The sequence below is a fragment of the Streptopelia decaocto genome (genome assembly GCF_964273445.1).
Source record: "Streptopelia decaocto genome assembly, chromosome: 1".
NCBI classification, from domain to species: Eukaryota; Metazoa; Chordata; class Aves; order Columbiformes; family Columbidae; genus Streptopelia; species Streptopelia decaocto.
The window spans coordinates 151117683-151134215 of record NC_138663.1 but is presented as its reverse complement, the minus strand read 5'-3'; the positions used below and the strand labels follow the sequence as shown (position 1 = coordinate 151134215).

Here is a 16533-nt window from a genome sequence, read left to right as displayed (position 1 = left end):
CCAGAAGTGTGGGCTCACAGGGTGTCTGGGCCTGTACGAATACAATGTTCTCAGGCTCTCCAGAGACTCAGGCACGTGGTGAGTAACAATGTGCAGATCTTCCCAAAGCCATTTGAAAGATGCTTCATTTGCTTCTGCCAGCGATCATGCTGCAGCTGAGACGGCAGGACAGACACGTGCCTGCCCTTCAGCTGAAAAGGCGTAAAGCTCAGTTTTAGGGAGAGATGTCAAAAGGCAGTTGAGCTGTTCTGCCCAGCAAAGGTGGCTCTTCTCCTCCCCCTCCTATTAAAGGGATGGTGCCACCTCACCCTTCTTTACACCAGCTGGTATGGTTCCCTCAGCCTCCACCACACAAGTTCAGCTCACTAAATTTACTCACTTTTCTTTATGGAATGAGCTTGCTCTGCCCTAAGTGAGCCAAGGAGCTCATCAGGTGGCCAGGAGGCTGCCGAAACCGATGTGAGTAGGACATAGCAATGCAGGACACAGGGCGGAAAGGCAGTGGGAGCAGCTTCTCACACCAGCGCAATGGGATTTGCTGGAGTTCATCCATCCAACCTCCTCAGCTGTGCCTTCGCTGCAAGAGGAACTGAGCTGGGAACCAACAAATGCTTGACTTTGCCAGAAAAGCCATCTTCGGATCACAGAATCATAGAATGTCCTGAGTTGGAAGGGACCCATAAGGATCATCAAGTCCGACTCGTGTCCTTGCATAGGACGTGTTGCTGCTGATTCCAATGTCATTATAAGCTTAAACTCTCTCTCTCACAAACACACATGCTCTCCTCTTCCCAAAAGCTAATGTTCATTGAACTGAAACAACACCAAGGGCATGTGTGGCAAAGAAATCCAGCTGCTTCGAGATGAAAATTGAGGATGCAGTTTCCCAAAAGAAGGCCTGATAATTCAACATTCTTTTATATTTTTCTCTGATCCTCAGTCTGATTTTAGAAACAGTCTCAAGCATCGCTTTTGAAAGAGATTAGTTTGAGGCCTAGATGAAATTGTTAACAAGAAAACCTGTCATCCAAAACATTCATCACAGCTTGATGCTCCAGTGTGACCTCGTAAAATCTACAGCAATGCACAACAGACTTGCAATGCCCTAGATGGTTCCTACCCAGTCTGTCCCGAGCCACATGAGAGGTGAATGCAGAGTCTGTATTTGTTCCTTCAGCTGAAGTAACTGTGAGCACTCAAGTGATCCAGCTTTGAGGTGTTACACCAGTAATTAGGCTGCACTGTGGGAAACACTATTGTGCGATCTGAGTAGCACTCTCAAGTCTGTGTTTCTCTCCACACTCTTTTAAACACGTGTTACAGAATTGTAATTGGCTCAGTGTTACATTAATGAAGAAATGGAGGTGGGGAATATAAAATTCTATATCAAAAGAGTATTTTTAACCACCAGATGGAGCACTGGACTTGAATATCTTTCAGGATTAAAATAAACATGTACAATAAATATCATCTGTTTGTCCTCAGCTGCACTTACCATTTTCAGTGTTTTATTGAAACTGTGAAGTGGATATCGGTCAAACAGAATTACTGCTATACGCTCACAGGGCAGGCGTCCTCAGATGCACTAAGAATGCTTAACATTACAGAATTCCCCCTGCACATTCTCCAGCATTAGAATCTATTTGCGCTATAGCTATACAATTCTGGAGCCACAAGAGTAAAGAGTAATTAATTATACAAACATAACCGTGGAGACAAGTAAAGAATCTGTAGGAGCTCTGTAAAGATCTTGGCTCACCCAGAAGTTTTGGGGCTGAGCCCCTGGCAGCATGCAAAATAGAAGAGGGGTTTGGGGGGAGGAAAGGGGAACAGTCAGCAAAATCTGGATTCTTGCACTGCCAAGAGGCATCTGAGAAAGCTTACTCACATGGAAACATGAGTCCAGCATTTTTGGCACGACTAAGAGAAGGATCAGCCATGATAGTTCTACATCACCTGCACAGCTCCGCTGTCAGGCTGGCTGTGGGCTGGATGAGTCCCCTGCACAACTTCCAGCATTACCACAGCTGCTCTATTATATGGAGATACACAGATTGACAAAGAGCTACCCCAACAGCTGCTGGGGAATAGCACTCTAGTCGTGCCCTCTCTGCCCTCTCCTTCTCCCTTTGCTGCCTCCCCAGTGACTTTCACCTGTGGGACTCCTTCGGTCCCACAGTTAAACCAGCTCTTAGGCTGCTCTGTGAGGTGGGAACGCTGAGAAGCAGCCACTTACGCTGCAAAAGCCAGTTCATATAGAACCATAGAATCGTTTTGGTTGGAAAAGACCTTTAAGATCATCGAGCCCAACTGTTAACCTAGAGGTGGAAACTGCACTCTGATCACCAGATGATGAAATCTCACTCAGCTCTGGTTTTTCACTCCCTGAAAGGATTATTCTTCCGACAATGAAAGCATCCGTTCCTCAGCCTCAAGAATTTACAACACTGGGGGAACCTCTGCAGTTTGATACAAAATGAACCCAAACCTCCAGTAGTGAATCTGTCAGGATAAACATTTAATTAGAGAGCTATTCAGGTTTGTGGCTCAGGGACTGAGTCTGTGGCTCTGCCTCCTAAATATGAAAGAATGCTTAGACTGAAGCATATTTCAGTGTCGCCTCATGGCTGCACAGAGCATTCCTCAGGAAGCTGCTAAGTGCTTCCCAGGAGTACAAAAAAAGAAATAACAATCTTTGATTATCCTTTTCTCTACGTATCGGTATGTATGTGCTTAGTTGGTGTGCAAGTAAGTGGGTGGATATACAGTGTGCCTGAATTTGATTTAGAAGCTGAATAAGACGTAAAATAAGCTGACCAAAATAAAATTAACCTTCAAAAGTCAGTCGTGGCTACAGACTTAGCCACCATTTAATTAGTGTCAAGCAACTGGTTGCCTATCACCATCATGCAATCTCACTTAAACCAACTATAAGTAATGGCACACCTCAAGTAATTTACCAGACCTTCTTTATGTTATTACTCTTCTTCCTCACATTACAGCTATTCCTCACTTTACAACTGCTGTACTCAGTTTTTTCAACAGATTTCACTTTTTTGGACTTCTTGAGCCATATACACACTTAAGCTCTCACTGTTTCCTTACATTTGTGAGTCTTTGGTCAACGTACTTTTTGTATGATATTTTACTCCAGTGTAGATAAATGGTACAGATCCAGAAGTAGGTAGAATGCTAAGGAGGAATGTATTTGTACTGACAGCAAACTATTCCTTGGAAGATTTGCTTGGTTTTGACTCCATTAAGGAAAAAAAAAAAAAAAAAGAGAAAAAGAGGAATAAAAACCCTCACCAAAGTTTAGTGGGGTACATACACCTTTCAGTCATTCACAAAAAAATAACAAACAAGACCCCTAGTTTGAATGTTATCTAAGCCAGGAGTAGTCTACCTCAAAGCATGATTAAGGGCATGGTATATGAAGGACACAAATATGAAAACAAATCTAACAGAGAGCAGAAGCCAATGGATGGCAAATGCACTTTATTTTCCAACTGTGGAAGTGTGCCTGCACAAAGCTTGGCACCAAGGTATGTGTTTCATTGTCTTTATGTTTAAACTATTAATGATTTCTGAAAAAAAAATAACAACAACAACTACACACACAAACCAACAGAACTCATGATGTTGGAAGAAGTCACACAAACCTTTTACCAAAGGTGTGCATAGCCTATTTCCCACATGAGATGTGGGTCAAGGGGCCTCTTCACATCAATTATGGCCACCACAAGGGAAGAGGATATTTGAAGGAGAAATACATTTGCACTGTAAAAAAAAATGAAATTCTAGCACCTGGAGACAGGTTGAATCAAAAGGGTGCTATATTTCCCACCCCTTCTAATCATCTGTTGAACTCATTAGGTCTGAGTAACTCTTCCTTTGTTTTATTGCACATTGTATTAAACCACTTCCAGCCTTGAGGGTCCAAGAATATAAGGGGTAAAAATGCTCCACACCCTTCCTTCTTCATTAGTGAAAATTATTTAGCATTTGTTTGCATTTGGCATTGTTTAAAGGCTCACATTTAAAGATGAAACAGCAGAAAAAAAAAAAAAAAGGCCTTGAACTTTTCAGGTTTTTTTAATTTATTTTTGTTCAGATCCTAGACCTGGAATGAAATGTGACGTTACATGCAAGTTTTATTCTCTTGCCAAAGGTTTGTCGTGGACATATTCACAGAAAATAATCTCTTCCATAAATAGTAAAAACATGGGCAGCTGGTCCTAGACAGCACAGACTGCAATAAAGTTCTCATAATGAAGTAGCTCATATCTTAAAGAGTACATGACAGACAGTACTATTCTAGACAGTGCTATTCTAGCTGCTTTCTTAGGTTAGGTTTGAAATGGCATTTCAAAAGTTTTAAACATTTTGGAAGTTGCATAGGAGTAAAATATCTTTCCATAAAAGCTAGAAGAAATATTCTGTCTTCTCACTTTTTATCATGAAAATACCACCAGGGAGATAACATGGTGCCTCAAAAGTGTAAATCAGTGTTTCTTCAGTTTAATTTCTAGAATCTCTTCACTCAACCAGATCCATTAGAGAACAGGCACTACAATATAATTTCTTTTTGTAGTACCTCTAGGATTGTTCAGCCTAAACTAATTAAGTTAACAAAGATGTAATGATAATTAATAACAATGAAAAAAAAAATTTCTTATTTTAACATTATGAAGCATATCAGCATCGTTACTTGTCCATTAACTCCAACCAGAAGTTGGTGGTCTACAGCTCAGTAGGTGCCTGCCAGGTATCTGACTGCCACCCAGGTGAAGTGATACAGCTTGGGACAATGGCAAGATTGACAGGGGACACTTCTTCCCCACTGGTGCCACCGGCCCCGGCACCACCTGGAAGCTGATGGTCCCCAATGACAGGTAGGGTGCAAAGCCAGTTTTGCTGTCAAAGGTTTGTATTTTGCCTGCATCTGGAGAGTTTCACTTTGCCAAGCACTATCCTTTTCCTTTTTCTTCCAAAATAAACAGTGGTCCTCAGTTCCCATGCCTCGGCATTGATATAAATTAATTACATTTAATACCTAGAACTTCCTAAAGAGAGCCCTTTGGAGAGTTTTACAAGGCTGTGTGTGTCCTTGCTGGATTTCCAGCTTCCATCTCCACGTTTTCAGACAGAAGTCAAGTTCAAGTTGAAGGTTTGCAATTGCATCCTTAACTCACAAATCTCCTTAAAGGTGCTGCATGCAGCTGGTAGCAGCACTGGCTTCTCAGTTCACCACTCCCCTGCACAAGCTGTTCATATTCTTCCCTTTTCTTCACCTAACTCCTGACGGTGTCAGGGGGCACTTCAGAGTGTCCCTTTCTACTACAGACCCCCCTCCATCACTACTACTTACACCGTTTGTTTTGCAGTTCTACAGAATCTCTCAGCCTTTGCTTGGCAGGCGAGGAAACTGTTCTAACAAAACAAAGGGTCACCAACCCCCCCAAAAGCTCTTAATATTCTGCTAACTAGACATTAAATACTTTTGTTGCATCAGTTTACAGTCAGTGAGAGCATCAAATGAGGAAAGAGCAAGAGGACATCCGATCTGATGCCAGCGTCTGCATTCACTCACTCACTCACCTCACTATTTACTTTAACTGTGCACACTGATCTTTGACACAAGCCTTGGTGAGAATTATTTTTGTTGGCATATCAAAACACTTAAAAAATGTTCCAGCTGAACTTCACTGGAAGCTGTTAGATGCTTTCTTTAAGAGCTACAAAATTTATGGGTAGGTTTTGCCATTCTAGTTACTGTTAAATATTCTAAGGGATAGAAAAGTGACTTCCAGACAGGAGTCTAAGTTGCTTTCCTCTTGGCTTTATCTTACTTTTGCTTTTCTTCTGTTGCTAAAGATGACACAGAAGAAGATTTTGCCTGTTACTGAAAGCCAATAATTATTTTCATCATTTGGGTTAACTTTCTTTGCTATGTTGTCTACAACTCAATTTACCTACTGTTGTGTAAAACTTTGTTATACTTACCTGAAAGGAAATGTAAATCCTTTTTAGCATCTCTTAAAAATGCTTTTGCAGCTGTTCTTCCTTCTGTGATACTAAGCTTCTTTTTTGGCTAAACTAAAGAGGTTCTCCAGCTGGTTTAAGAACTTGCTGTGTGATAAAGTATTCCACTATAACTTTTTTTAGCAGCTAATTCGGGTTTTATCTTTGAAAATCCCACTTTCATGCTGCTTCTTTCTTACTGTTCTGTCTCCTTCCAGGCATATACAGTCAGAAGTTTTGCTATTGCTTCTGCTGGAAGTGTTTTGGAGAATTTTGTATTAAATTTGGCTTTTTATCCTTTCTTAATGAAATCCAAACTTCAAGAGAATTCAGATCTGCTTTTCTGAAAGCCACTATCATATGGCTGGATGCTTTCAATGACTAATGTAAGTTATGACCTCTCACTGAAAACATAGGTCTAAAATCTGAAATAGGAGGTAGCTAAGCAAAGAGAAACAAACAACTAACTACCACTAGTATAGATAAACAAACCAAAACCAAACCCCCAAACCACTTTTTGCTCTTGGCTAGAAAGACTAGAAAGTGATTTAAGGAGATTACCACATTACTGTGGTTCCCTAGTAACAATTATATAAGCTCACGTTGGTTTTTTTGTGGATACTACTACAGAGGAAATGTAGGCAGAAACTGATTATTAAATGCATTAAGTATTATTGTGCGGGAACTGAAATACCACAGAACCTTCAATTAGAATGGTTGGCTTGGTCTAAGATCCCCAGCAAACACAATATAAATTGAATGGCAGAATGATTTAAAGAAGCCTGAGGGGTAAACTACAAAATGTAGCTACAGCTGTACCCCAGACATTTGCTGTCCCAGACCTGTAATCTACACCCACAAAGCCCCGTCAGCATCACAGAGTATCAGCGGGCAATACGATGAACATACAAACAGCAGCAGCAGGCTGCAGGTGCTGTCACGCATATGACCAGCCACTAAAAGAACTGCACACTGGGACATGAGTTTTAAAATCATTACATAGTCAGTAGATGCTAGAAGATGCTAGAAGCGTGACTCTGTTAGCGTGGACAAAATTTTAAATTTGGGAAGATGCCAAACTACGCATTGGTATTCTACAGGTACTGGGTGGCTCCACTTCCCAAGCCTGCAAATTTAAGAGAAGTGGAGATCTAATAGGTGTTTTTTCCCATCTTACTTTGATCTGACATTTGGGAAACTTTACTGACTTCACTGGGGGCTCACATGCTTCAGATCAAAAGAAGACCCTGTGATCCTTCAAGAAACCATAATGAAGACATACACTAGCAGCAGTTGTACAAATGTAAAATCCAACTCTGTGAGGCTAGAGAGCACATTTTATTCCATAAAGAAATGCTTGAGCCTATATCAACACCCTTACAGGCTGCTTAAAAGGTCGTATTATGCCAACTGAAATACTACTTTGTGAAAACCTTTAGAAATCAGCTCTGAAAACTAAATATGAGCATAGCCCACCACATAGTATTTCTGGGATATCTGCTTTTAGAGCACTTTTTCCATAGAGATAAATTCATCAGTTGCATCCACTAGTTTGTGTTAACCGAAGATACATGCTGTACTGAGTGCAAAAATACATTTTAACATAAAAAATGTTGCCAGAGACATTCAGTCCCATCTGGGCAAACAGGAAAAAATGGTTCCAATGACTATTTTAAAGTAAGAAAATCTGATGGCTCCAGATGCCACTTAGCGGTTTGGTCTGACAGTTGGGAAACTGTAGAAAACTTTCAATACTTAGCATATCCCTCCCAATATTATTCAAAGTTTTTTGACATCTCATTCTTTTCAAGAATAGCAGCTTTGTTTGTGTGCTCCCTTTATGAAACATAGATGTTCTTTTTTCCTGATTAGAATTAAAGGGGTTGTTTTCCTCTGAGTGAAGGGTAGATCAATAAAAATATACTACTGTCACCACAGGATTGACACAAACATTGTGACAATGGCCTGCGTTTCAAAAATATTTCTGAACCACAACTTTCCTTGTAGAATATCAGATCTACAGCTGGTCAACATCTTTGCTTATTTTATTACGGTCTTCTGATTTCCTCCTTTGAGGAATGATTAGATTATTTCATGTTATTATTATCCCTTTCCAGACTGCAAACACCATCTTTCCTCTCACATTGCCTGTCACCACTCTTGTCAACTTTATGGCCCTCTCCAGGGTATATTATTTAGCTGCAGCTGTCTTAGACTCCTTAGTTCTTAGTCTTTCCACCTCAGGCATGAACAGGTGCTGGACACAAGGTAAGTTCCTACAGCAGCCACTTATATAGAAACACTGAGCAAAACTATGGAATAATGTAATAAAACCAAATAGTGCCAACGAAAAGTGTAAAAAATGAACATTCTTGATTTTAAAAAAAAAAAAAGTCTTGATGATGCCAATATAGGTTGAATATGAAAAGCACAGATCTAGTGATAACTGATCTGCTCCAATAAAGGAACTGATTTGTTGCCCTCTGCTATATTGTAAAGGGAAGTCAGAAATATTTAATAGTGATCTTCCAACTGACTAACCGACCTTCACTCCAACAAGGGGTTTTATATTGTTTTAAGTCATCACAAATAATTTTGCTCTATCTTTGATACCTGAAATGACAGGAGAAGCCTTGAAAGCCCTCCCAGCACTTCATTACACAGAGAAAACAGAGAAGCCCAGTCACTTGCAGGCAGCAAAACCATGTGTGACTTCTAAGCCTGCAGGAATGTGTAGGAGAGAAAAGACTGATCACTGCTCCTGTTGAGAGAGGACCACAAAGATGTCCCAGTGAGCATCAGCCTAAGCCAGTAACAGAGCTACCTGGCTTCCAGAACCAAAATAGCTCAAGCAAAGCCAGTTTGTGTACTTCTGCAGCATGGTCAATCCACATGGGGACAATGAGCCATCAAGGGAAACAGAGTAGTTTTTATGTAGGTATTACAATATGGATAGAGTCTCAGAATTAAGCTAGCAAAAATATGCCAACATAAAATGATTTGTTCAAGTTTTCGTACATCTCAAACAAAAGAAGGCCAAAAGAAGCAGTTACATGAGAGTTAATTCTATTCTTATTTTCTATTTTCTTTCAGAATATCCTAGCAGATTTTTTTTTTAAATTGCAATAATTAATGTGCAATGACTTCACCTTTCAGTGGGTAATGCCAAGACATGGGAATCATCATAAGTTAGTTATACCAAAGAATTAGGATTTATACTTCAATGCATTCTAACCGATCAGTGTTAGAAGATCAATCATTCTGTATTAATTACAGCTAAGTTCCAGCATTGCCTTTATTTATACATGTTTCCCATGTGGAGTAAAATGAATACAAATAGTTGTGAATGAAAGAATGAAAATTCTTGGAAAAAGTCAGTGCATGGAGAATTTTACTCAGCTCTATACCATCTTTGTTCTAAATGGTGAGTAAATGCTTAGCATGCTTTTTCTACACACATTAATGGCCAGTACATCTTATTTCCACAGCTGCTTGAAATTGTTCTCAAAATCTAGGTAGGCATAAAAGAGAAAGCATAGCTTCTGTCTGCTTCTGAGTAACCCCATAAAAAGTTTGCAAGCATCCAAAACTGTAATCAGTTTAAACAGATGTCACACTTCAGCAAGTTTAGAAAGAGCAGTCAGTTATTATGCAGAAAACCAAATAAAAAGAGGAAACAAATGAAGATGGCTTAGGCTAATCTATCTAATGGAAAACAGCAAGGTGCTATTTATTATTTTAGCTGTATTGTGTTTTTCTAAAATTTCTGCACTTTTCATTCGGCAAATACATGATACTTAACACTACATAGCTTAAAATAACAGCCTGATGTTCAGTGTAATAATAAAGGCTTTATAGGATAAGAGCCATCTGTTGCAATTACACTCACTTTCTGAAAATTTCTGAAAGGAATGAAAACCCCTAGACTTTGCCAATTACATGCCCTTGATAAAGTATGAGTCATCTTAAAGTGGTTTGGCATGGAGATGTAATTTTCATGGAAGCAGTCTAATGAGAGAACATATTGAATGTATTCTAAATATGGACATCCAAATGGTCATATTGATGAAATGATTCTCAAATGAGAGAGAAAAATATGGCAATGTAATTTACTCTTCCATGTCTGAAATGCTGTTGGGTAGTATTTCTTGGACATTTCACAGCTTTTAAGTCAAATACTATTTTCAGCATTTCTTCTGGTGAGTTTATTAATATGATTATTTGGCCAAGTGTATTTTAATTAAACCCCACCCCCAAATCGTAGGGTCTGGAACTTCTTCCCACACTATGGTACGAAATCTATCTCCAGATGTTAATAATTAAGGCATTAAAGGGTGAGGCCAGCACCCACTTCCTCAGTTCCTGAGGCTCCCACGGCAGTAAACTGGTGTGGTTATATTGCTGATGAGTGTGGGTGGATTGGAAATGGCCCTTCAGTGTTTGTGCACTTCTGTGCAACATGGAAGCCAGATCAAAAGGCTTTCCAGTGTAGGCAACATGTTGGCTGTGGATGGTACAGGGCAGAACGGGCATGTACTTCCCATGCAAGTGCTACGTGAGAAGTGGAGAGCAGATGTTCTCTAACGTGGTGTCCTGGGGTACCATGAGAGCTCGCTATGTAGTTCCTCTTCTGCCCTGGGACTTTCTAGTCCATGCTTCTCTGATTAAGCAGTATTCACGCAGAACTCTGAGGCAACAGGTACCACTACTGATGTGTGCATTAATGGGAACCATGTTTAGCAAAGACACGTTGCAAATTCAAATGTGTCAGTTGGAAAGACCATTTCTAGAATGAAGCAGAAGCCATATGACAAGTGGCTAAAGTCACTTGGTCTGTTCAGCCTGGAGAAGAGGAGGCTGAGGGCAAACCTCATGGCGGTTACAGCTTCCTCACGAGGGGAGGAAGAGGGACAGGCACTGATCCCTTCTCTCTAGTGACCAACGACAGAACCTGAGGGAATGTCAGGAAGATGTGCCAGGGGAGGTTCAGGTTGGACATTAGAAAAGGTTCTTCCCCCAGAGGGTGGTGGAGCACTGGAACAGGCTCCCCAGGGAGGTGTCACGGCCCCAAGCCTGACAGTGTTCAAGAAGAGACTGGACAACACCTTCAGACACATTGTGTGAACTGTGGGGTTGTCCTGTGCAGGGATAGGAGTTGGACTCGGTGATCCTTGTGGGTCCCTTCCAAATCAGGACATTCTATGATTCCAGAAATATTCCAAAGGCAAGCAGGAAGGATGCTTCCCTTTCTTTCCCTCATCACTTTCTGTCTTCAGGCCTGGGACTGGGTAGCAGGCTGTCCTTATTCCAGGCAAGCATTAAATGTAAAGAATCAGGATGAAAAGCTGCACTAGGCTGAAACAAGGCAGGGGGAAGGGGGCAGATGTTTTTAAGCAAAACTCAGTTTTCTGTTCAAAATCCTAAATACATGTTTGAAAGTCTCAGAGTGTTAACATAATGAGCAAGCATTGGTTATTGATCTCAATCAAGTTACTTCTAAATGCACTCCAAAATACCTTCAAATGCCATTCTTGGATATTGTTTTCTAGGTATAACTGTTCATTCACCTGTCTAGATGTCTCTAATGTCAGTAATTAAATTTCCTACATAATCTAAAAGTATGTAAATATTTCACTAGACATACGTTAAGTCAGAGAAGTTTGTGATGATGCACTCTTCCATTAGGATGAGTGCAGAGTACACTGACTTACTGGACAAGTTTACATGAGTTCTGGAATTTACCATGTCTTCTGTTGCTCTGGACTGATATTTTTCTCTCTTCTACATTTTTAAATAACCTACCTTAATTTGAGGTAGTTTTGGCTTCTAGCATATCAGACAAGCATCTATTTCTTTCAAAGGTAACTTTTTGAAACTGCGGACTATGCAAATGAAAAAATGCCAGCAGGAGCTCTAGCAAATAGAATCAGGATTGCAGCTGGCAATAAATGAAGCATAAGGTTTAATATAATTTATTTTCCTAAATGATCATTTTTTAAAACTATCTAGTTACAAGATGCTGGCATACTCTATGAACTGGAAGCTAATGGATTGCAATAAGAGAGTTATAATGTAATATCTCTCTCATTCTACAATGCTTCATTTGCACTTGTTACTGAAAAATAAGATCAAGATATCAAGAAATAAATCCAGAGTTTCAAACCTTTCCCAAATCTTTGCTTTATTTGTTTTTAATATATAGCTGACTTTTATTAAAGAGATTTTAATGGCCCATTAAAAAAAGGAGACTCTATCTAAAAGATGTTTTGAACCTTGACACTTCATCTGTCTAGCAAATTAATCTAGGTACAGCTGTAAATAAAATGATCTTTGCTTGGGTCTCCAATTAAATAATTTACATTCCTTGCTCTAGAAAACACTAAAGAAATGCTGCCAACAAATATTCTTAAAACTCTCATCTGTAAATATACAACTATCACATGTGAGACAATGCAGAACACCAGCTGTATATTTATTTAAAAAAACAAACCAAACCCCCAAAACAAACAAATAAAAAAACAACAAAATCCCCACCTCTTCTAAGCACTCCTTTGGGTGACCTAAACAACTTATCTCGAAAAATGTTCCCACTGCAATCACAGGATGATAAAACCTTTAGTTTACACTCATTTATAATGGTAGATATACAGCACATGTGCATGCACAACAGAAAACACTGTAGATTAAAATCTCTACAGCAAAATTGGAAAAGATAAGGAGAATGATTCAATGTCTACAATATTTACAAAAGCAGGTAATTTACAGGGGGAATTCATGGAATGCTTAAGTACGCTGTATTTTTTCTTCACTGTTACTGCTTTAAAAGAAGCCTTTCAAGTACCTTTTCTGTTTCATGCGCAGGAAGTTTGGACAGCTGAATGGGAACTTTAAAACTCATTTGCAAGGTTCTGTGAAAAAGTTTTAAATTTTTTTTTTTTCTTGACCTGCAACACTTTTCTTTATTTAAGTTGATTATTAACCTCCTTCTTCCCATTGCAGGTCATTGCCTCCCAGGGCTGACCCTGACCAGGGGACCATTGCTTATGGTGCATCACAGCCTTCCTGGAGAGGAACTTGCACAGCATGCTGAGAGGAGCATTTCTGAACCGAACTGCTCACATCACTTCCAGAGGTGGTCAGGATGACAAACCTGCCACCCACTGAAAAGACTAGAGGTTTAGGAAAGGTGAGAGTACCAGGTCAGCATCTCGCTCAGTGGGGAAGGAGGGAAGGCATGGCCAAGCACCAGGCAAGGGGCTTCACCCCACAGTGGGACATTTGGCTGTTCCCACCCCTGGCCCTCCTGCCCCCAGCTGCTGTGGACACCAAGCTGGCAGCTTTTCGGAAACCCTGCTGAAGGACACGGGGCCTGGCGTTGGCAATGCCCCATGGCTGTGCAAGGGCCTGCTGAAACCAGAAGCTCACCTGCCTCCCAGTCAATTACACACCATGCGGTTTAAATAAGCAAGATAATGAAGTGGAGAGAGCTGGCACTCACCTTTTGCCCTTTTACTCCACTGCAGTCACATTTTCCACAACCGGAACAACCCTGAAAATAAAAGAGAAATTGAGAATTAGTTGTCTGAACTAGGTGACAGGCAGAATATGCCGCAACGAGCTGGGGATGTCAGCAGTACCACCCTGACTGCAAGGCTGGTCAGCATGGGGAATCCTTACTTAAGCCCAATGCAATACTCTGTTTTCTTTATATAGATGTACACTTCCAGTCTCAGTCACAGTCCAATAAAAAATGCCTTTGTAAAAGACACAAAAAACACCCAAACATGTTACAGTTTTTAATCATAAAAATTGTTATATTACTTCTAAATCATTGTTTTTTGGGCCCCCATCTAAAAAATAACTCATTTTTATAGAATACACACACACACACCCCTAGCAATATGAATGTCTCTATTTAAAACAAGTGGATCTTCTTATTGGATTCTAGAGTCACACATTCACCCAACAGAATATTTAAAACAAAATCAATCCAGTCGTAGAAGCGCCTCTTTAATATTGTTTTGTTAATAAATGGCTTGCATTCTGCTTAAATACTTAATCTCTATAAATCTGTGCCATTGCTTTGAGGAGAAAGGGATGGTGAAACCACAGTTCATGATCTATCTTCTATGCTTAAAGAGAAAAATACCAGACCTGAAGAATATGGGTCTTTTTTCCTTTCTGAACACAAAAAAATACTCTCCCTTTGGGTGTTCATAAGATCTCTTAATAATGATTTACTAATATTTTTTTATCAGTAATTGGCAATCTTTGGATAGGAAGAGAATAGTTTTTAAAGGAAGTTAAACATTAGTGGAATTACCACAGGAAACTATATCAAGAAGTATGTCTGGACAAACTTTGTGAAATCAAGTCAAATCGCAGCCCCTCAGAAAGCAAACTGCTCCTAATGTTCCATATTAGATATGGAGGCAATTGTTAATGTTTGCTGGCCAGGCAATGTCTAGCTCCAGGGTTCTGGTCCTGTTTCTAAAATCTATCACACTTCAAGTGACCTTTCTTTCTTACTTTCTGTAATGCCTAACATTAATTGTCATTATGACAGGAAACAGAATCACACAGAATCACAGAATCGACTGGGTTGGAAAAGACCTCAGAGCTCATCGAGTCCAACCCTTGGTCCAACTCCAGTCCATTTACTAGACCATGACACTAAGTGCCATGTCCAATCTCAGTTTGAAAACCTCCAGGGACAGTGAGTCCACCACCTCCCTGGGCAGGCCATTCCAATGCCTGACCACTCTCTCTGTAAAGAATTTCTTTCTAATATCCAGCCTAAATTTCCCCTGGCAGAGTTTAAGCCCATGCCCCCTTGTCCTATTGCTAACTGCCTGGGAGAAGAGACCAATCCCCATCTGGCTATAACTTCCCTTCAGGTAGTTATAGAGAGTGATGAGGTCGCCTCTAAGCCTCCTCTTCTCCAGACTAAACAACCTCAGCTCCCTCAGCCTCTCCCCGTAGGTCTTGTGTTCAAGTCCCTTCACCAGTCTTGTTGCCTTCCACTCAGTAAAAGCAAATTCATTGCAGCAGGATAATGCATAGAAAGCATGTCTAAAAATATAACTGGTCCAAATTACTTTCTGGAAGATACTACAGAGATCCTTGTTTTCTGAAAGGCATTCCATAGGACAGCACCACCTCGTGGGGTTTGCACACCTTGTAAAATAAAGTCAAAGTACAGCCAACTTGTACCTCCAGAAAACTATGGTACTTCAGCAAAGATGTTGACAGACTTCCAACTCCACCTGGATTCTGCGAGGTTTAAATTCTAGAGGGCAAGTGGATGGAAGGATTTGGAAGAGGGGTGTTTTCATCTCAGGAGGGGAAGGAAGGTGCACTGCGGAGCTGGCCTTGCCAGTCCCGGCAGCTGATCTGCTCACATGAGATACTCCTCAGTGCCACTTCCCTCAGAAGCGAGGAAAAGAAGATCTTGATTTAGGTGTTTGAGGAAGAGAGCTTAATATGAATAAATGCTACTGAAAGCTTTCATGCCTTTGTTCACATAAGATGAAGACTTGAGAGATTTGGGGGTTGGTTTGTTTGGATTGAGTAACCAAAAGACTGGGATTTCTACTACATAATCACAAAGAGTCACTCACTGTTTCACAAAACCTGAAAGGTGACAACATAGGAGAGATTGATGCACAGGTAAAAGCTTGTGGTTGCTTTGTGTTACCAAAGTGTTTCTGTGCACTCAAGTGCATCTGGGCTCCTCCCCACCTTTCCTCCTCATAGTCATGAAGCAACCAGCACGTAACTCCACAGTCTATGGCTTTTACTGTTGTCATGCCCCTCAGAAACAAACCATGAGGAAAACAAGTAAAACATTTGTATTACTGAATATCCCACCAAGGCACAGGAGATCCTCAGCAGCCCTGTTAAGCTGTTAGCAGGAATCAATCAAGGACAGCACCTCTCCAGAGCCAGCCCTCAGTGCGGGTGTTTGGACCCTGTCCCTCCACAACTGTGGGCTCTGTGGGGACCTCAGTATCTCCGGGAAGTAAAAGCAAATGTACCTAATCCATTTTGAATTTGGAAGACCTCCAACAACACCAGTAAACATCATCGCTCCAGAAAGTTGAATAATACAGGACCATTTTTACTTGGTAATGACATTTACTTTTAAAGTAAAGCATCAAAGAGAAATGGGGGTTTAATACTAAAAATAAAATTATTAAACGCTGCCCAATAAAAGTGTAATACAGCTCCTGAAGTACGTGGTGTTTCAAAACGACGGACCCCATTTCAAAGATGCAGTGATTTCAAACTGGGTCCGTCGTTTTGAAACACCCTGTATTTGTTCCTTTTGTTGAGATCTCATTTTTTATATGTAGATCTAATGAATTTGTTGAAGCCAAACTTTCTCCATATCCACATAAAGCAAAAATATTCCCATTTTTTTCACACGTTATTACAGCATTTACCATGCTAGATTATAAAGGCACAGAAAGATGAAAATTAACATTGATAAGAATGGGTATTAATCCC

The 16533-nt window shown here is 40.3% G+C and overlaps 1 protein-coding gene across 1 annotated transcript in view; it reads right to left on the bottom strand.

Moving 5' to 3' along the window:
- The window catches only part of COL4A1 (collagen type IV alpha 1 chain), a 129165-nt gene that overhangs the window by 59322 nt on the left and 53310 nt on the right, over positions 1–16533 (bottom strand). Inside the window, exon 2 of the mRNA XM_082043571.1 lies at positions 13523–13573. Within this exon, the coding sequence (XP_081899697.1) occupies positions 13523–13573 (51 nt within the window). The remainder of the gene's footprint in view (positions 1–13522; positions 13574–16533) is intronic.